This window comes from Perissodus microlepis, chromosome 4 (genome assembly GCF_051167445.1).
Source record: "Perissodus microlepis isolate ML-2025 ecotype Zambia chromosome 4, ASM5116744v1, whole genome shotgun sequence".
In the NCBI taxonomy this organism is placed as follows: Eukaryota; Metazoa; Chordata; class Actinopteri; order Cichliformes; family Cichlidae; genus Perissodus; species Perissodus microlepis.
In genome coordinates this window covers 9716519-9742802 of record NC_140464.1, presented here as the reverse complement: position 1 = coordinate 9742802, position 26284 = coordinate 9716519, and the positions used below count along the sequence as shown (strand labels likewise).

General features: G+C 37.9%; 3 protein-coding genes across 3 annotated transcripts; 2 read left to right on the top strand and 1 right to left on the bottom strand.

Annotated features, from left to right (window-relative positions):
* Positions 1-2479: 2479 nt before the first annotated feature.
* Positions 2480-13349, bottom strand: LOC146388306 (UNC93-like protein MFSD11). The gene is made up of 13 exons (XM_084925526.1): positions 12855-13349; positions 12423-12478; positions 12218-12325; positions 12057-12136; positions 10882-10978; positions 8160-8218; positions 7888-8032; positions 6907-6956; positions 5085-5150; positions 4875-5000; positions 4606-4780; positions 4384-4519; positions 2480-3223 (listed from the first exon to the last, which is right to left on the bottom strand). Exons 1-13 carry the CDS (start codon positions 12942-12944, stop codon positions 3071-3073), a joined length of 1341 nt encoding a protein of 446 aa, XP_084781652.1. The 5' UTR covers positions 12945-13349; the 3' UTR covers positions 2480-3070.
* A 2298-nt stretch (positions 13350-15647) lies between these two features.
* ubfd1 (ubiquitin family domain containing 1) lies at positions 15648-23104 on the top strand. Its single transcript, XM_084925525.1, has 7 exons — positions 15648-15864; positions 18647-18916; positions 19033-19241; positions 19321-19386; positions 19502-19607; positions 19682-19764; positions 22684-23104. The coding sequence occupies exons 1-7, from the start codon at positions 15849-15851 to the stop codon at positions 22792-22794; spliced, it is 861 nt and encodes a 286-aa protein (XP_084781651.1). The 5' UTR covers positions 15648-15848; the 3' UTR covers positions 22795-23104.
* A 1688-nt stretch (positions 23105-24792) lies between these two features.
* rmi2 (RecQ mediated genome instability 2) lies at positions 24793-26245 on the top strand. Its single transcript, XM_084925523.1, has 2 exons — positions 24793-25196; positions 25876-26245. The coding sequence occupies exons 1-2, from the start codon at positions 24908-24910 to the stop codon at positions 26025-26027; spliced, it is 441 nt and encodes a 146-aa protein (XP_084781649.1). The 5' UTR covers positions 24793-24907; the 3' UTR covers positions 26028-26245.
* The last annotated feature ends 39 nt before the right edge of the window (positions 26246-26284 follow it).

The following is a 26284-nucleotide window of genomic DNA, read 5'->3' as shown; positions in this document are numbered from 1 at the left end:
TATGCACACACATTGCTCAATGATTACTTTAATTGTGCTGCTGATGATTGCAACATCTATTATGTGGAAAGCGACCGGCAGCCACAGAAAACAACAAATGAGCAGTTAAAAGTGTTTCTGCTCATTTCATTCTGCATATAATTTACAGAGGGTTGTTAGTCATCTAATTTGATAGGGTATGTTTCTCTTTTCAAATTGGCTTATTTAATTGTGTTCTCAACCTTATTCCCACAAATATTCTCAGATGTGTGATTTCCATAATTCATGGAAATGAGGCAAGTCTTCAAATTTAATAACCAAGTGAGCTACAGGTACAGAAATGTGGTAATAAACACGACTCTCTGGTTAAACTGACAGTCTGAGCTAATCAAGCCGGTCACAGATGAAAATTAATAAATTAAATGAATTAATCCCCTGGGCATACACAGACTTTGAAATTAAAACCATCTCATTGGTAAAGTACTTTGACAGCACAACTCTTGTTTGGCACCAGAAACGCAAAACCTGACAACAAAGGGAGCCGCGGATTTCAGACCTCTGACAAGCCACAGTCGTGTATCCTGTAGGTCCTGTTCAGTCAAGCCTGGTTATTACAACTATGATGTGAGGAAGTGACAAAATTAAGCAGATCTGCCCTAATGTGCGTGTTTGATCTGGAATGAGTCAGAAGTAGCAGCGTTTTGGGAAATCAAGGCAGTGTCAGACAGGTGAACTTGAAGAGTTGTGGGGAATGCTTTGATAAAGCGCTGTAGCTCAAGGAAAGGATATATAATAGACACTTTTTCCTTCAGTTTAAGAGGGTAAAAAATACAAAGGAATTGTAGTTCAAAACAACAAAGTGGCCTCAACAAGCTAAAATATTTTTCGGAAAACACAAGCTATATACTGTCTGACTCCGAAAGTGGTTTTGCCAAAAAAAAAAGCATAAACACTCATGTGAAACATTCCTTTGAACATGGTGGCTTGTGGGCATTCATTTATGCACAGCTGTCTTGAGGTCCCCCCACAGCATTTCGATCAGGTTGAAGCCTGAACTTTAACTGGGTCATTGCAACACCGTGATTCTTTTCTTTTGTTGTAGATTTCCTCCTGTGCGTAGGATCATTGTCCTGTTATATGACCCAGTTTTGGCCGAGCTTTAGCTGTCAGACAAATGGCTTCACATTTGCCTCTAGAATACTTCAGCCTACAGAGGAATTCGTGGATGAATCGATGACTGCAAAGTGCCCAGGTACTGTGGCTGCAAAACAAGCCCAAATCCTCACCCCTACACCACCACGTTTGACAGTTAGTCTGAGCTGTTTGTGCAGATGTGCTGTCTTTGGGTTTTCAAACCTTTCAAACAAGCCACATTTGTTTAGCCTTCTTCTAATTGTACTGTTGTGAACTTTAAAATTCAACATAACTGAGGCCTTTAGAGTCTGAGATGTAGCTCTGGGATTTTTTTGCAGATTCCCTGAAGATTGCACAATCTGACCTTGGGGTAGATTTGCTGGGATGTCCACTCCTGGGAATATTGTAGCATTGTTAACACACACCAAACTTAAAATGTCTGTCTCTGGGTCAATTAAATTCTCCCAACCTACACTGCAGTATTGCAATGTTGGTAAAACCAAGCAAAAGTAGTTTTAATATTTAAAAATATGCAAGTTTAGCTATGAGGCCTCTTTCCCTTTTTTGTTTCTGTAGATAAGGTGGCGTAATAAATAATGCCTCCTGCATTAAAGATGCCAGTGTTTGGCCTGGTTTCTGCAAATTTCAGGTAATAGACCTATCCAAAGTTGGTTACTTTCCTCACAAGCTTATCTCTCCAAACTTAATAATATGAACCCTGCCAGGATTTAATTCTGTAAGTAAATGCCGTACACTTCACTTAGCCCTTCAGTGCTTTGTTGTTGTCAAGTAAGTGGCACAATTGACTTAAGATCACACAAAACTGCTTACTCTCATTATAATGTAATCAATACTCAATTACCAGTGAAGTAATGTGGGACCTCTGGGCCTGTAACCCTTTCCCCTAAACTTAGACCTCGCTTTCGCCTTCTTTTTGATTAATGGCAATTGATTTTCAAATAAATCTGGCAAATCAGGATTAGATCCATTCGATTTACAGTAGGCAATAGACAAGTTTTAGTGAGAAAATGCTGAAACCCCAATAAATCTGAAACACAGATTTGGAAAAAGCTCACGATTATTTCTGTACAGATATGTAATATAAATAGCTCAATAATGCCACATTGTTTTAAGAGCCAGAATTTGTGAATTGGAATGAAGAATGAAAGAAAACAACCCAAAAATTAAAGTGCAGGCTCTCAACTTGTTTACAGGTCACATGTAATTTAATTAATACACATGAGCACATTAATGTTTATCTACAGATCAAACCTTTTGTCAGCTGTTACCACTTGCCTTGACTTTAACATTTGCACCGCTGACTTAAATGATGATTTATAATAATCATGTAGACCACAACACAGTCTATACTTGAGCCCCCCCAGTGTTTTAAAATTTATTCAGCAAAATTGGTGAAAACATTTACATTAATATGCAAAAATGTAAAAAAAAAAATGAAGTGATTGTCAAGCATTAATTAGTGTCATCTATTCTTGTCATTATAAACAGCACTAAACATCCTGCAGTAACGCTTTAGATTCATAAATTAACTTCAACAATGGCACCGTTATTACGAACGTGAGCTTCCAAAGCAATGCAAAGCAGATGATAAGGTAAGTTATTAAAATTCCATATTAAGACCGCGTGCAGTACAACAGAGTAATAGAAAAATAACTTTAAAGATGTCAGATGACTACTTTGTAGAGTGAGAGGAAAAAAGGATTGCGCAATGTACAGTGTGGACTTGTAAGGCAGCTTGGTTTCAGCTATGGCATCAATTCAAACTCTCGTTAGTGTCGATGCTATGTGAATGTGCATGACCCTCGGTGCTTCATTATAGAAAGAGATTTTTAAAAAGCGCTTCATGAAATGAGATTTTTTTAAATGACAGGATTTCTGATGGCCTCATTTTATCCCGAAAATGAGTTTCAGAAAGCCATCAATGCTGAGATGAATCCTAAAATTCCTGTATATCTACAGAGAAGTTCTGCATCCTCTCCACCACGAAGAAGCAGAGTGTTCCAGTGAAGCCCAGGATGACCATCAGCAGGAGCTGCCACATCAGCATGATGTAACCGCTGTAGAAGAACGCAGCTGCTGCACAGACAGACTAACAAGGGACAGACAGATTTAATGTTGTTGATTAATATGATAAAGTGCTTTTACAAATCTAATAAACTAAGTTGCACAAATTATTACACAAAAATATAAAGTTTTCCAGCTTCACCAATCACCCCCTCAAAGTCATATCCTTGAGTAGCACAGCACAACTTCCATAATGTCTGCTATTTTCAGATCATTGCCATTCTAAACAATCCAAACAACGACCCTTCAACTTAAGCTTTATTTAGGAGGAGTAGAAAAAGCCACAGTGAGCAAAATGTGGCCAGTGGTGAGTGACGATAATGGTGAAGTGGCCAAAAGGGTTCCTGTATTTTCAATTTGCTGTCTGCCAGTGCATGATATTACAAAGGCAAACCACACCATTCAGTTCATTTTCACATGATGCTCTCCCTCATACACCACAGGATATTATACTGTCGTAGAAATCTTCATAAACAGTCTGAACCTAAATCAACCATAAACATGCTCCTGAGCTGACCCAATGCTCCGTCTTAAAGTTTGGATTCTGCATGCTTTCCACTGTCAGTTTGGGTTGGGGTTTATATCCTGATCCCCATAAAAGTCTGAATGTTTCTCAAGTGGAAATGCACATGTGGGAGTGGCGTGGCCTACAGAGAGCATGAAAAACAGCACCAGCACTGGAAGCAGTGCAGCGCTGAAGATGGCGCTGAAGAAGAGATCAGATGTGTTTAAATCACACGTGGTTTTCATTTTTCTGGGCAGAATCAGAGAGCTTTATAAGATACTAAACATACTATTACTTTCAAACTCATGAATCCCACTTTCAGATTTACTGTTAACAATTTCCCAGTAACAGCAAAATCTGAGCTGGACTTCAACTAGGTGGCACAACCATGTCAAGATTTCTCAGTTTGTTTATGTTCATTGCATTGTGGTGTATTTTCCACGCCTTGACAAAATCAAGAAGATTTTTTTTGAATATTTATAAAGCATACATTAATTTCTAGAGCTTAATTTTCAATTCAAAATCAAAGAAAAGGGAAGAAGGTATGATATACAGCATATCTGCCTTTTTTCTTTGTACTGTGACTTCAGGTGAATTTATTTCACTTGGAAGGAACACATTTTGCAGCAGCTTTGGTCTGCTCTGCTAACAACGTCTGAGAACTGGCAACTCAGGATTACCTGGATGAATTTAAAAATGGCGAAAGCCGGCGTGCTTTCTTCAGCATAAACATGGCCTAATATGCTGTAGAGCTGTGTGTTGAAACAGCTGTCCCCGAGTCCAAGCAAAAAGCTGCACAGCAGGGCAATGGATACACTGAGAAAGAAAAAGAAGAAATAAAATCAAAGCATAATCTCAAACAGTTTTTTCTTATATGCTAAATTATCATAAAAACTGGATACCTTGGGGTTAGATATGGCTTCTTTAGGGACGTGGTTTCAAAAACAATGGGGGCATCATCAGGGATGTTAAGAAAGATCAAATAGAAAGCAACAAAATGGGCAACCATTCCCAGAAACACCACAGAAGTTCGTCTGAAGCGGCTGTTCTTGCACAACAATCCAAACAAACCCCCACCTGATGGAAAAGGGCATATTCTGCATAAATCAATCAATCTGCACGGCCTTGAATGACTTTAAATAAGTTTGCTAAGAGCAGAAAGTGAACGTACCTACTATTTCTCCAATGCCTACAACAATCCCTGAGATCCCAATCAAGCCTTTAGCTGCTTCTGCAAACTGTGCAGTTGCTCCGATACACGTCCCATACACTCCACTGTAAAAAGATAGCTCAAGGCCTGGAGAACAGGGAGTGCATGCTGTAGCTGCAGGCATTTTTACTGGAGGCTAAAATATTTAATATGCAAAAGCATTTGACTTACCGCTGTACGCCATGCAAGGACTCAGAAGAAGTATAGTTTTAGTCTTCAGCAGTCGTAGGATGGTTTCTAAAAGGGAGAGTTACAACACAATGGTTTAAAATGCTAATAAATGCCATTCTTCCACTAATAAAATCTCCTTTAGCTCGGTATTGAGCTGAGAATTTAACACAGTTCAATGCAGAAGGAAAATATTCTGTCATAATAAGCCATATATAAATGCTAATTTAAAAAAAACAGCCAAGAGAGACTTGGCTGTTAGAAAAATTCAGATTTTAAAAGAGGAAATCCCACTAGGCTTGTTTATATATGCCTGGATGGCCCTTCTTGACATGAATCAGCTTGCATCTTTGATAAAAGCTGATACCTTTAAGGCAGGTGTGCATGAGTCTAAATGCACACAGAGATACACGCGGGACAAGGTGCAATCTGATCATCCAAACAACTTGAGGCTGCACTGAAGGCAGGTGCAAGTGCAGCAGCAGAGTTTCCAGTTGACAAACAGATAGAATCTGAAATAAACTAACGCACAGGCAGATTCTATGTACTCTGTTGTGATGCTAGAAGATTTTTATCCATATGAAAGCGATTTTCGCCTTCAAGAAAAACAAAACCGCCTGTGAGTGCCTGCTAGTTTCACAAAAAGAGCAATGAAAAGCAATGCAAATAACAAGAGAGGGAAAGGGAAAATAAATACTTCGGTAGGATCTTACATTCCTTTTGAATGCTCAGTATATCAGATGATACCCATCTACAGTGCAAGGGGGAAAAAACAGTGAATAGCTGTACAGGCAGGAATTTCAGCTCTTTGGTTCAATATTGGCTGATTGCCAGGAAATCTGGATGTACCCCTTAGGATTTAAAAAAAACAAACAAAAAACTGATATATGTTCCTTCGTACAAACAGGAAGAGAGAACTACAGTGTTGGAATTTAATGACTTTGAAATGTCACTGCAGTTATCCTTAAAAATATACACTCAGCGGCTACTTTATTAGGTCACCTGTTTGTGTACTCATTAACGCAAATATCTCATCAGCCCTTGGTGCATAAATATGTAGACATGGTCAAAACTATCCACTGAAGAAGAGTGATTTAAGTGACTTTAAACGTGGCATGGTTATTAGTGCCAGATGGGCTGGTCTTTTAGAAACTACTGCTCTACTGGGATTTTTCCCACATAACCATCTCTAGAGTTTAAAGAGAATAGCTTGAAATAGAGAAGGCAAACTGTGAGCAGTGTATATATATATATATATATATATATATATATACACATATATATATATAGATATATATATATAGATATATAGATAGAGGTAGATAGATAGGTAGATAGAAAGATAGATAGATATATATAGATCTATAGATATATAGATAGAGATAGAGAGAGATATGTCTGTGTGTGTGTGTGTGTGTGTGTGTGTGTGTGTGTGTGTGTGTGTGTGTGTGTAGAGCTCTTTACTTTCCTGTGAAAGAACATTTATTATCCATGCTGTCTGTCAGGAATATATTCAACAGTGTCACTTTTTCACTCTTCCAGCATGAATAAAACGGATTATAAAAACCTTGAATGAGCTCACAGTATCCATTTAGAGCACATTAGTCTTGTACTACACAAAGTTCCTTATGTATCCATATATACAGCACATATGGGATTTTCTCAATTATACTTTGCACCAGCATGCATTTACTGCATTCAATATGCACATTTATATGGATGTATAATGAATCCAGTAAATGTATGTAAATGAGCAAGTATCATTTTAGCAAAGCTCGTTAGGTACGCCTCAATGTGGCTTTCCAAAAGTGCAGATAAAACTTACTGAACTCCGATTTAGTATCCTGCATGGCAGTGTTCGCTCTGTGCTTGTACCTAGACAACAACAATTAAATCAATAACAACTTCCACAACACTGAAATTAATCAACAGAGATAAACTGCATACACAGACAATCTCAAACGTCCCTTCAACTAAAGAACAGGTGGAGGAATTTAAAAATCAGACAGTGGAAGGATTGCTCCCGATGGGATTCTTTGTTATTCTGTTGGAGTCATTGTTTAGTTCCAGACTTGGCTAATAAACACTAACACCCATACATGCATCACGCATACCCGTAACTGTTTTTCACACACATCTGCTGCCACAAGAGTGCTGGAAAGAGTATGTTTTGCTAACAAGACTTTTAGCCTCATGGTTTGTTTTTTGCGATGGATGTTTGTGAATAATACATTTATGGAATGTAATTTAATTTTCCCTATGACTTTTATTTGCCTTTGATCCCAGTTATTTTTTTTACAGATTTTTTCCCCCATCTTGTGATTTCAGTCAAACTTTGTTCATAATTCAAGACATTAAAATTTTAATATGCCTTAAAAATGTTGAAGGTTGGGGTCTTTAACTGCTGTCTCTCTCAAAGAGAAATGTTCTCTCTTCTCTTCCCCAAATCTGCCTGATTGCGCCCTACTTAAGTAAAGCGCTGTGATTAGACAAGACTCTGTCAAAATTGCATTGATCTAGAGAAAATGATCAGTCCATTTTTTGTGAAGGACAAGAGTGATTTATAAGTCTTGTAGAAGAGCAGCAGTAAGTCAAAAAGTGGGTGATTTAAGATTAAGAAAAAAAAAAACTGTTTCGTGGGAGGTCTGAAAACACCTTAAGGTCAACTGGATTAAAAAGGACATTTTTGGCCATGTTAGCCGTTGTGTATCCTATCCGAGCAGTAGTTCAGACACTTTATGTATTCTGAGTCATTCTGTGGGTCTGCAGTGAAAAATGTGTAATTATCTAAAGGATATTCATTTACATCGTGCGAGTTGAGAGCAGTGACTGCCCTTCCTCTTCAGAGAGCATCTCCTCTTCATGATGGCTCTTTCTCAACACCAGGAAGCTAAGTGTGCCGAGGATGGATATAAGCAGCAGGGACAGAAAAATGTTTCTCCTGCTGTTGTCTGACACAGGAAGATTAAAGTACATTGCTTAATGAAAATGTGCTAGAAATATTAATAACATTAAGCTGGAGCATACTCAAACTAAAAAGCATTTTCATGCTGTTAACTTACACAAGTTTGACCTTACCTGGTATTTCTGTTCTTCCATTCCATTCAAAATAAATGTAAAGATTACCAAACAACATGCTGCCAAGACAAAAAAAAAAAAAGTGCAAAGAAAATAAGTAAAAGAACATTTCTCAAACAAAGCAGGGATGTACTGGACTTGCTGATAGGTTAAATTCTTGTTTTCCTTTATTTTGGTAAAGTTAATAAACCGCCTCCTCCTTAATTTCATGTTAATAGGTATGTATCAACTTCCATATATATGCCAAGGTTTCTCAGCTAGTTGGTGCATTTTAGCGAGATGCCATTTATTTTAGCTATGCTGCATGCCAAATGATTTTCATTTCACTGTTGTCCAAATATAATTTATGGCGTACAGCACCCTCCAAAATCTCCACAGCGGCATTCAAAATGTACTCGGTGGACAAGGACTCTACTTTGGACGAGCTGCATTTATAGATGTAAAAATGATGCTGTGTGATAGAACGTCTGTGTCTGATCGTGATGGTGATTTACTGAGAAAATAAACTAAAAGATATCATTTAGACTATACTTCCAAAAGTATTCGCTCATCTTCCTTCACACGCATATGAACGTGTGAATTCATAAAGTTTAATATGATGTCAGCCTATCCTTTGCAGATATAACAGCTTCAGCTCTTCTGGGAAGGCTTTCTTTTTACAAGGTTTAGAAGTGTGTTTATGGGAATTTTGGACCATTCTTCCAGAAGTGCATTTGTGAGGTCAGATATTGATGTTGGACAAGAAGGCCTGGCTCACAGTATCTGCTCTAGCTCTGTCGGATTGAGGTCAGGACTCTGTGCATGCCAGTCAAGTTCTTCTACACCAAACTTGCTCATCCATGTCTTGGTGGACCTTGCTTTGTGCACTGGTGGATAAAGCAAGAGGCCATCCCAAAACTATTACCACTAAGTCAGAAACATAAAATTGTCCAAAATGTCTTGGTATGCTGAAGCATTAAGACTTCCCTTCATTGAAAGTAGTGTTCTCCTGACAACCATCAAAACCCAGATTTATCCATCTGATTGCCAAATGGAGATTGCCACCGACTTCCACATTGTTATAATACCACTAACAGTTGACTGTGGAAAATTTAGTATCAGGGAAATATATCCTATCCTATCTCCTATCACAGTATCATGCTGGAATTCACTGAGCTCCTGAGAGCGACCCACTTTCACAAATGTTTGTAGAAGCAGTCTCCATGCCTAGGTCCTTGATTTTATACAGCTGTAGCCATAGAAGTAGTTAGAACACCAGAATTAAATTATTTGGATGTGTGAGTAAATGCTTTTGGTAATATAGTGTATATGTATAAATAGGGAGAAGAAAAAGCTTCATGAGGACGCATTTGTTTTTGCCGTTTGGTAAGGCAAATACACCATGCGAGCCAACGAGGAACACAGAAACTCCTTCAGGATTTATCACAGTTTAACCACTATTGACTTTCATTATTAGTTCAGTTAAACATTCTCTGGTCTCTGTGCAATTTATTATGTGGACATCAAATTTTATGTGCACCAAACCTCTCTGGGCCTTTCAAACCTTAAAATAGTGACCTTTAATTAAAGTGCTCCCATTTGGACAATCAGAGTAATTAAAAGAAAAGACTGTGGACATGGTGTTAGCTGAATCATTTGAGAAATCATGTATGATAGACAGAAAATGTGGAGAAAGTTTATTTACTGGCTGGATCAAACACTGACTTTATAAGCATAATAATCTGCATTTTTGCCTCCGAGGATTCTTCTTTCGTTTTTTTGAAGCTGTTTATTCGCCTTTCACGGTTAACACTGGAGTTGTGTAAAATTCTGTGATCTATTTCTGTCTTTAATTACATATCTACCTAAACTAAAAAATGTAGATGAGCAATTAGTCTGTCCCAGAGCCACAGCAATGGATGAAAGGGGTTAGTCATGAAAGATAACAGTGATTTTCAGTCGTATTCTGTGTTTGTGTCTGCAGGCTGTGAAGAACTGATTCATAAGTTTACTGTGGCAGTGATCACCACTGGAGAGTCAGATTAGCATTGCCCTATTGGGAGCGTTGGCACAGGTGACAGCCAATGTTATTATTATTATACTAATTCAATTTGCATATTTTAACAAATACAAATTAGTCGTCCGAGCCAGTGTGCGAGAGCAATGGGCCAAATGGAGAAGATGAAAAGACCATAACTGTCACCTAGCGAACTTTAAGAGGCTTTCATGTTTTTTAGATTTTGCAGAGAAACTTATGACTGGTTTAAAGAAAAGCTCATTTATAAAATGATCTACTAAATGTTTCTTTTTCTTTGTAGTTTGCACTATATATTTTCGAGCTGAAAATACAGAGAGAACAAATTGTTGGCAGCTGCACTGCAGTTACACCTTTGATCAACTGGAGTAGCTTCATCAAACAGCAGAACAAAACGATAACAAGTGAGAACACGGTGATCAGTCGTGTTTTATGAACCGGATGTACTGGTGGAAATGAATATTTCGATGCAAGGTCGATTAATTGTAACTTTGGGTTTGTTCAGAGCACAGATGAGCAGGAAGACTGTTATATTCTCAAATAAAACATTACTATTTACTTCACACAGCCCAAAGTTAAAAATTCTCATATACAGCATGATGCAAATGAAAACTAAATCAATGAAATGAAATACTCTCTGGTTTAAAGAAACTTTAAAATGTTAAAGGTTTGTCTTTAAAAGACACAAAGACTGGAGTAGCTCCATACCTGCACTGTAGGAGAGCCCAGAACATTCCAGTGTTTCTGTTGATGGTGGAGGCCTCTGAGTTTTCCACCAGGAACTGTCCTTGAGCTGTCCAGAGCACTGAAGGAACGTGAATGAGGGCGGGTCATTGAAGTAGGAAAAAAGGTCAATTAATTGCCCACATTAATAAATATATAATTGAAATTTTTTTACATTGTCAAGTAATGCATCATACCATACAGTAGCCCTAGGACTTGATAAAAATTCATTGCTCTGCAGTGATTTGAGGCTGCATTAAAAACATTTTTTCTTCATTTTTCCAGCACATGCTCAGCATGAGGTCTGCTTTCTCTGTATTTCCGCTAACATTTACAAGCAAACCAAAGGTGTTAAGCACTCTTTGCAGAATCAGCCCCTAACCCATTTAAGGTCTAATTTGGGATATACTGTTTATGTTCATCATCATATCCCAGCCATGATAATCCCTGTATGCATGATTAAACTGCATTTGGATTTTGGCACAGAAATTGAGCTTGCACGGACTGCAAAAGCCAACACCAGCCACCTTCAAGTATTTATGTTGCTGAAAGTCTTTGTCTGTTACTACACTGTATCCTGCCTCAGTGTTCATACGCACATTTTAGTAAGTGGGCTGTGATGTGATGCATGTGGCAAAGAAAACTCTGAAAGGTGAATATTTAAACAAATCAAAAATACAAATATATACTCAAAAATAAACATAAAACATGAAAGCCTGAACTGTTGATACACGGCTTTCATGTGGTTTCTGACCCCTAGCAATGTCGCAGCAATGATCAGTCCAGGTAAGACTGGGCTATTTTAAAGATATTTTATGCAGAAAAAATCAACACATTAATCGATTATGAAACTGATCAGTTGCAACCCAGCTGTGAAAATAAAATAGCCAGTAAAAACACCAGAATAACGACAAAAAAAAAACATCCAATCAGTAATTCTTGACATACTCACGTTTCAAATTTATATTAATAATTATTCAGTTAAATAATGATAATAACCGTACTGAAATGTTCATATTTTCACACCATTCTGTATGTCTTTTAAACAGACACTAACTCTCACTTTGTATATAACCTGCATGCAATTGCAAGCATGTATTCAAAGACATTTAAAAGCCAGGCTTGAAGTTCCAAAGACAGTTTGGGAGAGAGCGACTTACTGGCTGCTCCTATGCCGATGAGAACGGAGGTCAAGTAAAAAGACCATGTCGAGGGAACGATGAACATCGCAATGTAACCACTAGAGAAAAACATAATGATGATGAACGTGTCTCAGCATCTTTGTCCGTTTCCTTTATGCAAACAGCACGTCAGTATTTACCTGTACAGCAGGCCGCTCAGAAACATGGTAAATTTTGGTCCAATAACTGTAACAATCATTGGTGCAAGCAGATTGGAGAACGAGAAGACTCCATAGATGATTCCAAGGCTGTAAAGTGGGAGCAGTAAGTAGCAGTAAGTAAATAAATGCAAGTTGGTGAAATGAACACCAGCATTTTCCCCCCTGTTTCTCCACCATGACCTACCTGTGGTACCCACTTCCAGTGAAAGTAGAATTTCCCAGGCTTTTCACTACAGTTTGCTGCAAATAGGAAAAGAATAAAAGTCTATGTGAACCACAGGGTTAGAATTTACATATTAAGTCACAGTAATGTCCTTAAGTCATTCATAAGATTTGATTAGTTCAGTGATCATTGAAGAAAATTAGAAACACGAGATGCGCCTCACATAGTCCTTTGGCTGCCCTGTTTCATACATCCCATGAGGCGGTTAATTTTTTTTTCTTTAGAAATTACTTTAAAAGCTGTTATGAGAGAAAAAAACGTTGTTGTATACGAGCAACATAAATGAACCTCCTGTCTCTTAAATACAAATCTCAACTCAATGCGCTGTCCTCTAACATTCTGGGGCAAAGTAAAAATGAAATGTAATTAAAAAAGCAAAGTTTACGAAGTTACCTCAACATTTCCACAGGTGGTGAAGGCGGTGAAAATAAACAAAAATCCCACACCCAAAATCACAACGTTGAAAGTCCTTCTGTCTGCCATGGCGTCTTCTTAATCGCGTTAAATCAGACACATTTTGAATTCACTGCAGACTCGCGATTCAGTAGCGTCGCTAAGTTTGTACTATAAGCCTAAAGCCTCCCATGTGTACTCGCGTGGATCCATTTCAGCAGCTGCGAAAATAAAGTTCACTTCACAAACTGTAAAGTTCGCGTTTAGTGAGCGAACAGCGGCCGGAGATGAGCGGTGTGGCGTATATGCAGACAGTTAAAGGAGCAGCACTGTCATGAGAACACGTCTCTTCTATTACCCAAAGTACGCATGACAACTTGTGACTTAAATTAAAAGTTGCTGGGGTTTTTTTCTTTTCTTTTTTTTGAGATCTTCCTTTTACTGTGACCTCTTCGTCATGGCTTTCGTCACTCTCCTTTTCGCCGTCAGTTTCTTCTTCTTGTGCAATTTGCGGACATTTACACGCATTTTATCTTTGCTGCCTTCCAGAGGTGACCAGAAGAAATATTCCCCGTGGGAAATAGATGACTTTTTATTGCGCTATTACGCAATAGGAAAAAGTTTATGGAGTACATGTCCCTTCCACGCATAAGGACGTTGGAGCGGAAAAGAGAGATTAGTTCGCATTGCATCCTTATTATTACTAAATATCTATTTTTTTGACTGATCAACACAATGTTGTTGCTATTGTATTATAATTATTGTATTAAATCTAAAAGACAAAAAATCCACACATCCACAAAAAAAACAAAACACATGATCAAACAAAGTAATCCAATACTGTGCAAAAGTCTTGCACCATTCATTTCTTCCTATTTTGCTATGAAAATGGATAAGGGGTGGTTTATGGAAACATTCTGCTGACATACATGGAAATACACTATATAAGGCAAGAAAGAGAGTTCACACAATTCTAAGGAGCTTAAAAATCAATATTTGGTATGATCTGAGCTCTCTTAGGCAACTTTCTTGTTCCTTTAAGACGTTCTTAGGAATAGTTCTCCAGGCTTTCTGGATAACATTCAATGCTCTTCTTTGGATGTTCGGGGATTTTTCTTCTGGTCTCTTTACAGATGATCTCACACTACTTCAATAATGTTGAGGTCCAATCTCTGGGGAGAGCAATCTACGACCGATTGTCTTCAAATGTGTGTTTTTCTGTCCAGGTATACTTTTGCTGCATTGCTGTTGTATTGGGGATTATTATCATGAGGAAAAATGAAGCCCCTGCTTATCATCGGCTTTTGAAATGGCATTGCATTGTGAATAAAATCCCAACAGTATTTCTCTGCCTTCATAAATCCATCAGTTTTGACAAGATTCCCAATATAACAGAGCCTGTAGATTTTCTTTATGCTTGCCACTTCTACTGTCCAATCCATTTTTTTAAGGACACACTGCACAGTATGCTGAGATATGCCACGTTTTCAGCTAATAGCTTTTGGGGAATCGCTTTGTTGGTGCAAAAATACTATCTTATGCCTGTCAAACTGTATTTTCTTTAGCATTTTTCATACTTTCAACTAAAGAAATAGGAACAAGTGATATTTTTGCAACAGGCTTTAGTGAAAAGAAGTGCCTAACTATACAATTTAGTAAGTTTTCTCTTATATGTAGACACAACACTGGTTCATCTGTTGAGGTGCCCTGTGTTATTGAATGATGGAATGATTCATAGGTCAGTGTTGAGTGCTTCAGCAAACAAACAAACAATTCCTCTGAAAATCAGATACAAGGTCTGGACTATAAATGTGCGAGAAAGCAGACAATGTCCAAAGAAATACTTTGAAAGACCTTCAGAAGGCCTGGTAGAACTATTGCCACTTTAAAAAAAAATTACAAGCAAGTCTGGCTCTGTGGAAACAAAATATAAAGAAATAATGGATTGGATTTATATAGCGCTTTTCAAGGCACCCAAAGCGCTTTACAATGCCACTATTCATTCACTCTCACATTGACACACTGGTGGAGGCAGCTACGCCTCCACCAGCAAGTGACTTTTGCTCAGTACTGCAATCAGGGACCAAAGCAGCACATAAAAGAGAGAAATTACTTTCCACACTGTGTAAGAGACTGTAGAATAACCACAGCCGCAGTTTTTTCAGCATGAAACCAGTAACTCATATCTATGTATATATGTATATATATATTACACTGTAGGTTAATGTCTCAAAAATATTTTCATAAGTAAGATATGCATGTTGGTACGTGTTACCATAATATAAAAACATTGTCTTAAAAAATATTACGATCCTGTCCAACGCCATCAGTTGTAAAATGAGTTCATTAACGCCATCTGCTTGGGATTGTTTTTTTCTTTTAATTTTTACTTTTCCATAACTGAAAATCTTGTGTAAAAGAGTTGGCGAGGTAAAGTCATTTTAAATTTCGAACCTTTACACCTCTTAAGGAAAGACTTAACCAATAGCCATTGATTAAAGTGCCACCTCCCGGTGTCTCCCTTGCTTTCACAACAACAAAGAAACGAAGCCAAGCGAGAGTATTACGTCTCTTCACTTCCGTGTTCGTTATCTTGGCCGTATGTACATTGGACTGTTCGTGCTTGAAAAAGTGTTTTGTTGCCTTTATGTTTCGCCATAATGTATCGACAGTAGCGTTAGCTAACCTGTAACAGTTTTTACAAAAACAAGAAAAAGTTATCTGCAGTTGTTTCAGCGAGCGCATGCGCATTTCCATTATCCCTGTTTGCCCACGAGCTAACTGAAACTATTAACGTTTAAACTTTGTTCCGTTGCGTATAGCTATATTAATAATGCTATTTCAAAATAAATGATTAAATTGTTTCTGTTTCTACGTTGTCACGCGCGAGTGTGGACAGAAGAACGATTTTAGCTGTTGTTTCCTGAATACTGGAGCCATCCTGCTTCCTGTAGTATCTTTGCCACAACCTACAACGGATTGTACACAATCATCATGGCGACGCAGGATGGTGGGTATTGAGAAAATTCAGCAGTATTTCAATAATATCTTTAAATTGAGCTCATATAATGTTAATGAAATTACACGTACCTCTAAATATACTGTAAATATACTGAACTAATAATGGACATTTTCGTCTTTCCGCAGGGTAATTTTTTAACGTTCACTAGTGTTGCGGCTAGCTAATGTTAACGGTTGCTAACGTCCATTTACATTTAGCTGGATGTGTGAAGCACTGCGGTTAACGTGATGTCATTTAACAAATGTTTTTTGTTTTATCAAGTTAACTTAAGCTGTTAAAGACTTAACTGTATAGGATTAAGTATGGTAGCGATCAAACACTAACATACAGCCTATTTACTTTACTAGTTTTGCAGTAAGGCCATTCTTGTTACGAGATGTGTTGTTTTGCGAGTGCTTATTGTTTAAAAACGTTTTTCTGTTTTCTTTTGGCGGCTATTCGCTTTTATGTATCCCATTTCTCAGCACACATCGAAAGACTGCTTACTAGAAGCGGTGGAAAGACCTAGAAAAACCACGAGGGGGAAAGTGGTTAGCAGATAAGACTAAATTAGACTTCGTTACATCTTTGTTATTAACTCATTATAGCTCCATACATAACTGCTTATTGTGTGAAACTATCGGGAACTGCACGAAAGTGAGACTCTCATTATATATATATAGGTAAATAAAACAAAACAAAAGTATTATTTAAAGTTGCAAAGTAGACATAGATATGATAGGTAGCTAAATATAGTTCACAGGAATGTATTTTGTAAGTGATAAAGGTGAGCTAGGTTTCCCCGTTTTGTTTCGTTTTAAGCCATTGTGAGTAAGCCGTCTAGGTTCAGCCTCATGTAGTTTTATTTTTATTTTTTAATGAGAAGCAGAGTTTTGACACTTAGTCACTCAGCTATTTCACAACAATTTTGGTAAATTATCTGCGTTAAATACAACCTGCACAATTGTATGTAGTTTGAGTCTTCCATGGAAAGAAAGCATTGTTACCTTTTGCTTAAGTATACATATATGTGTTCTGCCTTGCTGCCGCAGCAGATACAGTCTGATTCTGTGGGAAGCGCCACATTTACCCCAGAAAGTCAAAATACATAATAAACAACTCAACTGGCACTTTACTCCTGCAATTTTTAGGACTGTAGCCTCTTGGTCAGCCAGTCATTTTTGCTTGATATGCTTACCAACAGTCTTTCAAAACAAGTCCTTCAGTGGAAAGAACTGTGGAAAAAACTTCAGTTCAGCATCACAGCTCTGTTTACGTTTAATCTGAGTCACTTCCAGACTAACTGACATTGTGTTAAAGATGTTATGGCTGCATTTTGTTATAACCAACAGCAAAAAAGTCTGTTGTAAACTTTGCTGCAGTTTGCAAAGAAACTGACATGTCATCCAAAGGCAGTAGGTTGACATGAGGCTTTGAGTTCGGACAAAACTGGATTCAAGCTTTGAAACAGATATTGATATTTCGGTGGACGTTTTGTGAAAAAAATATCATGATTTGAGGCTGTTATCATTCTTTAATTGTTCTTGTGCTGGGATTAGCGGTCGACATACAGCTAGTTGAGATAGTTCTATTTATCTGCTGGTCTGCTCATAGATTGCCGTTATCATTTTGTTATGCAATGATTGGGTTAAACTCATTTACTGCAGATACTAGCATTTCATGTCTTATTAATTTACGGTAACAAGGCTGGGAGGATGATTGTTCCCCCCCACTAACAATGAGAACAATAGCCACAATTTCTGACAACTAAGATATCATCACTATGTTAATCTTTCTGTAAAAATCTGATATTATATATGTATGTCTGCCCTAATACTAATCTAATTCATAGGACACTGTGACAGTGCAGGTGGTTGTCATTTAAGGCAAGGTGGTCAACCTCCAGCATAAAACACAAGAAACACTTGTAATAAAAAAATTCCCTGAAAGAAAGACATTTGTAACAAATGTCACGGTAGAGTGAATATAATAGGAATATCAACATTTTGGTCTGTTGTTATTTTTAATGCAAAAAGTTTCTTTGTTGTAAAAGAGAGACAAGTGTAATCATCTGATAGGCTGAGACAACACATTTCTTTCTCTCTTTAGAAAACTTTGTGGTTGTTATTGTGATACATTGTTTTCTGCAGTGCTGTTGTTGGCACTGACAGCCTTCCTGTAATCAGCTTCTGTTATGTGTGTCTTTTAACATCTCTTTGGTGATTATGGTGAATGTGATTAACTATAACTGGGAGTTTCCCTTCGCTAGCATAAAAAGATTTGCCTGACAGCACTCATTTGAGTGACCAATAACCAGAACAATTGGAAAGTCCAAGGAACTCAGGGAAGATCTAAGAAGAATTGTAGATGTACACAAGTTGTAAAGGTCTCTTGGAGCCATGTCTAAACAACTGCAGATTTGAACATCATTAGTTCAAACAATTGTACATTAGTACAAGTTAGTCAGATGTGTCATTACTTTGCTGAGGGCTGGAAGAAGAAACAAACTGGGAATTGATTAGGATGCTCTTGCACCCAATTATTATTTTGTTTTTGGCATTAAAGATGTATATTGTACTATCATTCGATCTTGGAAAAATAAATTTTCAAAGAAATCATTAAAATCCCCAAATTACCACCACATGTGAGTGTATGGAGACCTTTGACCACATCTCTATAGGCAGTATCATAATGCATAGGCACTCTTATATGGAAAATTTGAGATATAATAATTTAAACTTGGAAGGGTTACTTTAAAGGAACATAAGTCTAAGATTTCATTCTTTTCCAGGAAGTGAAGAAGTCATAATGGAAACTGAGGCAAAACCAAAAGAAGCTGAATCACTAGGTGAAGATGTTGAAAAAGGTGGTGCAGAAGCGACGTCTCACACAGATGCAGGAAACTCCACAACTCAGGACTCTAATATTAGCAATGGGGATGATACAGAGGACAAGGAAACAGTGGACTTGAAGATCATTTGGAACAAAAATAAATATGATCTGAAAATTCCTGTTGATAGCACCGGAGCCAAACTAAAAGAGAGCATTCACTCACTCACTGGTGAGAGCCAACAGCATACATTTCTTCTTTTAAATTAATTGTTACAATGAGTGTTGTTTAGCAACGCATAAACAATAAGAACTCAAAGATAGTTCTTTCTTTTCTTTTTATTTTAGGTCTTCCACCGGCAATGCAAAAAGTGATGTATAAAGGATTGCTTCCAGAGGACAAGACGCTACGTGAAATAAAGATTACAAATGGTGCAAAAATAATGGTAGTAGGATCTACAATAAATGATGTATTAGCTGTAAATACACCCAAAGAAGTCATCCAGCAGGAAGTTAAAGCTGAAGAAAACAAGAAGGAGCCTTTATGCAGGCAAAAGGTATTATTTGTCGCCTTACTGTAGAAAGAGTTTTTTTGTTGTTTTTATTTGTCATTTTAAATCTGCACTATTATCTCAGCAACATAGGAAAGTTTTGGACAAAGGTAAACCTGATGACATCATGCCAGCTATTAAAGGAGCAAAGGTAAGAGAAAATTAACCTGTTATTAGCTGTAGATAAAGGTGCTTTTATAGTGATACAGTGTGTTTGAATATACACAACTAAACACAACTGACAGCTGTCTTGTGCCGCTTAACAGGAACGATTACCAACAGTGCCTTTATCCGGAATGTATAACAAATCCGGAGGAAAAGTTAGACTCACATTCAAGCTTGAGCAAGATCAGTTGTGGATTGGAACAAAAGGTAAGATTATAACCTACTTTTGCTAGCTGCACTGCAACATAAAGATGCTGATCATTTAAATTTCTCATCTGCAGAGAGGACGGAGAAAGTCCCAATGGGCTCCATTAAAAACATAGTGTCTGAACCCATCGAAGGCCATGAGGACTATCACATGATGGTAACTATCTTTTGTGTGGTAAAAAGCTGGTGTGGCTGTTCACTAAAGTGACTGAACTATGTGTGCCTCAACGATGGAGTCACTGTAATAGAAGGTTTTCAGTTAAAAAAAAAAGTTTCTTTGGTTGGTATACTATCCATTTGTTAAGTAGTGATGTAATGACACTTGTTCCTAGCTAGGGTTAGGGTTCTTGTCTTTTTAAAGTGCTGTACCGTTTTGTCTCTTGTTCTTTTGATTTGCGAATAGATACAAAAACCCCAAAAGGGTCACTTACAGGACCCTCAACACATGTCTCAGCTGTGTTCACACGTGACGGAGAAAAGGAGTGGGAGATTAACAGAGTGTGGTGGCAGCAGTGATGTGGGTGCTGTACTGGTCTGTTGTGGTGAAGAAAGAACTCAGTGTGAAAGCAAAGCTGTCTATTTACCAGTCGGTCTACGTTCCTACCCTCACCTATGACCTGTGAGCCCTGGGTAGTGATTGAAAGAATAAGATTGTTGATACAAGTGGTAGAAATAGGGCAAGGAGCTTGGTCACAGTGTAGAGCCACTCCATATCAAAAGGATACAGTTGGTCATTTGGGTTGGATGCCTCCTGGGCGCCTCAAAGGTGAGGTGCTTTGGACATTTTCCACTGGGAGGAAGCCCCAAGGTAGATCCAGGACATTCAGGAGAGATTATGTCTTCTGCAGGCTTGGGAACACCTCATTGTGGCCAGGGGAAGAGCTGGGAGAGGTATTGGCGAGAGGGACGTCTCTATTTAGACTGGGATAACCATTGGAAGATGGAGGACCCTCAGACAGTTTAATACTCATCCTGCCATCCTACATCTTCCCTGTCCAGTGTCCATAATAGCCTGACAATAGATCTCTGGCTAGCTACAGCTCATTATAGTATTGCAATTAGCCCAACTTCACAAAACCTCCTAAACACACTTTTTGGTTCTTTTTGTTGTTGTTTGTTTCTTGTTTGTTTGTTTTTTTTTATATAAAATGTTTGTCAGGACATGGTATATCATCTTTAGCTAACTAACAGTATTGCTAATTGTATTGCTGCAAGTCTCCTTCTTCATCCAGTTATTGCTTTTTATTGTTGCTTTCTATTGTAATATCTAGTCAAACAGCCACATTGATTATTTTATTGGAGATTAACAAATCTGAAGTATTTTTCACTCTCAGGAGTATCTTGCTGTTCTGGAGTCTTTGTACCCAGAAATGGCTAACAACATCAGAACAAGCAGATACTTTGTGTGTGTATAGAAGTGATCAATACACCAAAAAAGACTTTGAGACCAAAGTATGTCTCTGTTAAGAGATATATTCTAAAACACTTCTTCAGTAGAGAATCAGAGAAGAGAAACACACAGAACTTCTTGCTAGCAAGGGCAGCCTCCAGAAACTGAGACTCGCACTGAGCAACTGCCCCGGTCTTTATTTATACTTCAGTGGGTGCTTGTGTGTGTGTGTGTGTGTGTGTGTGTGTGTGTGTGTGTGTGTGTGTGTGTGTGTGTGTGTGTGTGTGTGTGTGTGACCCCATAAACGACTTCCCTTAACCTGCTGGTCTGGAAAATCCAACAGTTCATCTATATGTAAAAAAGGCACTTAGACTAAAACTGACATAGCTACGTTAATCCTACCGTAAAACAATAAGACAAGGTACGACCTCTCCCATACTCCTAGGATGTGGGGGTGAAGCCAGAACACCCTGGAATGTTACAGACCTCCTAGGATGAGACATTCTTTCAATATGCCACCAACTATATACTTCTAAACACAAATGATTACATGCAGTATTCTACCATATGCAAACTTATATCATTAAAAGATTATACTGACTACTAAGTACAATTTTCCTATTGACAGTCTCTGTGTAATTTTGTTTGAATTTCATAGCAGCTTCACATGAGTGCATCCAATCAAATAGTATAATGTCTGAGCACATATAAGTGGGGCTTTGAGGGACTTCCCTGGTATTGAGCTTTATTACCACCTCATCAGATATCACCCTCAGTGTAACAGATCTAAATGCAGACAATGTTACAGCTGTAGAGCAGAGATATTCAAATGTATGATAGTGGAGTCAAAACAATGCTTTGTGTTGTCATGTTTTTGGCTCAAAAATGAAAAGTGATGCCTGCAGCTTCCTCCGAGTGTGTTTTTGCATCACTCAACAGTTGAAAACATATTCAAAGCAGATAGACGAGGAGATGGGAATGATTTAAGATAGAAGAAAGATAAAAGCCAAACATTGGATTTGGTTAGCCAGGTTGTTTACTTTAAAATAAAAGAAAGATTCAGTACAGTGGCTGTTTTTACATTAAGCATACTATATCATATTAAATTGCAAAATAACATTTTAGTGGATTATAATAAATGACTCTCTTGTGTTGAAAGGGCTTCTAAGAGGCACTGCGCACACTCAACATGTTAGTACTGGGTTGTACCCCATTTTTCCTTTAGAGCTACCTTAGTGGTGCAGATTCAAAAAAGTACTGGAAACATTCCTTGGAGATTTTGGTCCATGTCATATTCAGTTGACAGCATCTCTCCAACATTCATACCACGTTCACAATCTCTTAAATCACCTTTATTCCCCATTCTGGTACTCTGTTTGAACTTCTGGTGTTAGTCTTGGCCATGTTTATGTGCTTAAATGCATTGAGTTGCATTAGAATAAGTATGCCTGATAAAGTATCCAGTGAGTATGTATGACAGTAGACGTTTAAGGCTTCCTGAAGTCCAGATTTTTGTGTGGTTGAATTTTATTTATTGCAAAATAAGTTCTTTTTTCTATAAATTAAATTTACTTTTAAAATCTATACAAGACACAATGTGTTTATTTATTCTCAATACATGTTTACATTTGCAAATGCCTCTGAAACCACTTAATGTACTTACCAGTTTGTCTTCCACCTTTGCAGGCTTTTCAGCTGGGTCCAACGGAAGCTTCGCAGTATTGGGTCTACTGGGTGCCTGCACAGTTTGTCGATGCAATCAAAGACACAGTCCTTGGAAAATGGCAGTATTTCTAATGTGCCTCTTTTTTGACAATGATGAACTGGGATTGAGAGGAGATGATAACATGAAACTGGAGTCAGCAGTGTCAGCAGTTTAAGGAACCTCTTGGAGTGTATTCCAAGGACACTGACGGATGCCTGTGGACTAATCATATTCTTTTTAGGTTTAAAGTGCACTATGTGGCAGCATAACATTTCTCAGCCCTGTTGATCATTCAAGGTTTTCAGCAAATCCAAGGGAAAACAATTACAAAAAAAATGTACAGAAATTGCTAACACTTTTCTTCAGTTATTCTTAAAGAAATAAAAAAAAATATTTAATGAATTGAATGTGCCAGATCATTGCTGTCTGTCTTCTCCGTTCAGTATTAAATCCACGCAAACTTCGTCTGCATTATTTTATTTTTCCAAGTTTTACACTTAAGAACAGATGCAGTTCTTTCCAATTCTCTTGGCAAAAAACTGCTCGTGCTGTCTAGTGGAATAGAGGCTGTGAACAAGCAGCAATTTTCATGTCCTGCCACAAATTGTGAATTAGATTGAGGTCTGGAATATGCCACTGCAGAACCTTTAAAGTCAATCCTGTGCAGTTTTGGCTTTCTTGTTGTGGGTCATTGTCTTGCAGACAAATAAATCTCCAGAGTAGCAGCTTTCTTGCAGACCGCAGCATGTTTTCCTCCAGGATTTTGCTCTGTTATTAGCCCTGCAGTGATGTGAAGTGCTTGCCTTGTATTAAACAGCCAACAAAAAGTTTTATTATGGACTTGAAATCTTCAGACTTCCTAACCCTTAATTTTCAAGGAAAAGTTACACGATGAGGGGTGGAAGTGAAGCTGAATCTATAAACCACATTATGCAACTTTCTCAAAATGACTTATTAGTCTTGTCATAGCGGAGGTGAGTTGCATAAATTCTAGTAATAAACTCATTTGTCATGATTATTGTCATGTCCAGAGTGGCATTATGTAGTGTTCATTAGTCTTCAACACTTTTTGGCAGATTAATAAACAGCTCTGTATTTTTAGGAGCTGAACAACAGCAGTTGTTGGTATGTTTAATTAGTATTAATTTGTTGTTTTTCATTTTGTTTATTCAAGCAGTGTTTTTCACAGTAATATTAATCAGCATCACTCACCCCTATAATATGCAACTAAAGCAGTTGTTGAGACCCCCCTCCCATGTGGCTTTAGTGAATATTATGCTGCAGTCAGAGCTATTCCTATGCATCCATCAAGTCAAGTCAACTTTATTTGTCAATTCTACCACATGTACAGGACATACAGAGAATAGAAATTTCGTTACTCTCAAACCCTAGGTGAAATAGCAAATGAACATTTAAATATAAGAGAGTGATTAAAAAATGCAAATAAAATAATTAAAAATAAAAATTTAAATAAATACAATACAATCCATGGAGTATGCATTGGATTTAAATAACAAAATGAGCTGCTCCTTGGACTCAGATGTACATGTTTTTTTCTTGGTTTCCCTTCCTTATTATTTTTGATTAAAGTATCACAACCATTATAATGAAGGTGCTTAAACTGAAGAAATCAGTTTAACAAATTGTTTTAAAGCCATATTTTGCAGCAATCTTGCATAAATGGCTATCAGTATTTAAAAGAAAAACAAAAATACCAATGGAGACACTTTCTATTTTGTCCATTTTAAAAAACGTATTTTTTTAATATAGCTTCAGGATTGTCAGATTGTAAACATACACTACTGTACATTTCATTCATTATCACAGTTTGTCAGGCTGATTTCTATACAAGGTTTTAGCTCTTTATCACAGCAGACTAAAACTTTGTAACATTCACAAATGGACCTGATGCCCAGAGATCCCCTCTGTGATGCTTACAAACAATACGGAAATGACAGTTACACTAATTAAATGTGTTTTATCTGTGAATTTCCCCTCTATCATATGCTACCTCCTATTCACCTGCCTGTGATTGAAGTTCAGTTTTGATGCTTTTACTCTGAAGGAATCAGGCGAGGACGCGTTTTATTGCCGGAAAAGAGTGCTGCCACGACTTCCGGTAAATATTGCGCTCGTGGGGAGGCGGGAAATGAAAACGCTGTCGCAAGTTGTCCGTCGCTTGACGCCAGCAGCAGTCTGTCAGTGATGTCCAAAGTCGAGAAGACAGACGTGGAAAGGACACGTCCCCCGCCTGTTAAAGTGCTGTCGGGACAGCTGAGGGCGGCAGGGAACTGGGGCACCGCTGATAGCGGGGCCGGCTGTGTAATTAGACTGGGCAGGGGACGCTCTTTGCCTGTCTCGCTGGTGTGGATGCAGGGGACTGTGCTGGAAGTCCGGCAGGACAGAGACACCGTGCTGTTGATGGATGAGACGGGGACTTTCATTGTTCAGGGTGTTAACAACATCCCCAAAGGGAAACCGTGCTTGTCCCAAGGTAACTGACCCAGACCCAAGCTAGATTCTGTTTCAATCCACACAGAAGCTAAAATTAAATTACCTTCCCCCCCCCCTAAGAGAACAATTAATGGCTATTAGGCATATATATACCGGTAAGTGAAAAGAAACTGCTTTTGTTGCTTAGTCATTATTATTGGGACCAATTAGAAAGGGGACGTACATTGTGTTTGGTTAAAGAGAAAAATATAGCTTTGTCCCCATTTACTGCATTTTTATCTAGTGACACAGAAGCAAACACAAAATGACATTACATTCTAGAAGTTATTAAGAAGTATCTTAATAGAAGAAAAAAAAAATCAACAGGATAGGCTCTTTTTTAATTACAAATAAAAAGTAGAACTACTATTGTTAATGAACTCAGACCTGTATTTTAAAATTCTAATAAAGTTTTAATACAGTACAAGTTCAAAAGCTGTAGTTGAACAACAATTTTTAAATGAGATCATTTTCACTCTAGATATTAGTGGCCTGTTATTGAATTCATGAGAATCCTGGTTAATGTGAATATTTTCATCAGTGCACAGCTTGTTAGGCTGAAAGGAGAGCATTAATCCTAAGATCTGTGGCAGCAAGCTGGCAGATTTATCTCTCCAACCACGATTTACCGTTGAAATCACTGTCGGTCAACAGTTCACCACTTGCTGTTGTTCTTACAGGGAAATATGTCATGGTGATGGGCATCATTCAGGCGATCTCACCAGAACCAGTCATCCGTGCAGTGAAGATGGCAGATCTCTCAGAGCTTGCTGCACTTCACAGACGGATGTGGAAGCTTGAGGTGGATGACCTGCAGCAGATGCTGGCTTGAATGCTGGGCTGAAGTGCTCCTCCTCCTGTAGCTTGCTACATACTACTGAAGTGTCAAATGTTACCTCAGCAGACTTAAAAGATGACTTTCCTTTCTGCTGGACTTGTTTGATGGAGGTCAAGTGATTAAGAAAACTGGTGTGTGTGGCTCCTATTCCAAAGTTGTCACTGGAGCTGTTAGGTGGATAACTTACCCCTGACCAAAAAAAACAAAACAAACTATCTTCATTGTATTAGTACTGTTTTGAGGTTTTGACT

Excerpts from the sequence above, each read along its gene's own strand:
- LOC146388306 (XM_084925526.1), bottom strand. The coding sequence starts at position 12,944 with ATGGCAGACAGAAGGACTTTCAACGTTGTGATTTTGGGTGTGGGATTT. Across the intron at positions 8,219-10,881 it reads TGGGCTCTCCTACAGTGCAG|CATGTTGTTTGGTAATCTTT; the intron begins GTATGGAGCTAC and ends TTGTCTTGGCAG. Across the intron at positions 8,033-8,159 it reads TGGAAGAACAGAAATACCAG|ACAACAGCAGGAGAAACATT; the intron begins GTAAGGTCAAAC and ends TTCCTGTGTCAG.
- ubfd1 (XM_084925525.1), top strand. Across the intron at positions 19,242-19,320 it reads AGCCTTTATGCAGGCAAAAG|CAACATAGGAAAGTTTTGGA; the intron begins GTATTATTTGTC and ends CTATTATCTCAG. Across the intron at positions 19,608-19,681 it reads GTTGTGGATTGGAACAAAAG|AGAGGACGGAGAAAGTCCCA; the intron begins GTAAGATTATAA and ends TCTCATCTGCAG.
- rmi2 (XM_084925523.1), top strand. The coding sequence starts at position 24,908 with ATGTCCAAAGTCGAGAAGACAGACGTGGAAAGGACACGTCCCCCGCCT. Across the intron at positions 25,197-25,875 it reads GAAACCGTGCTTGTCCCAAG|GGAAATATGTCATGGTGATG; the intron begins GTAACTGACCCA and ends TTGTTCTTACAG.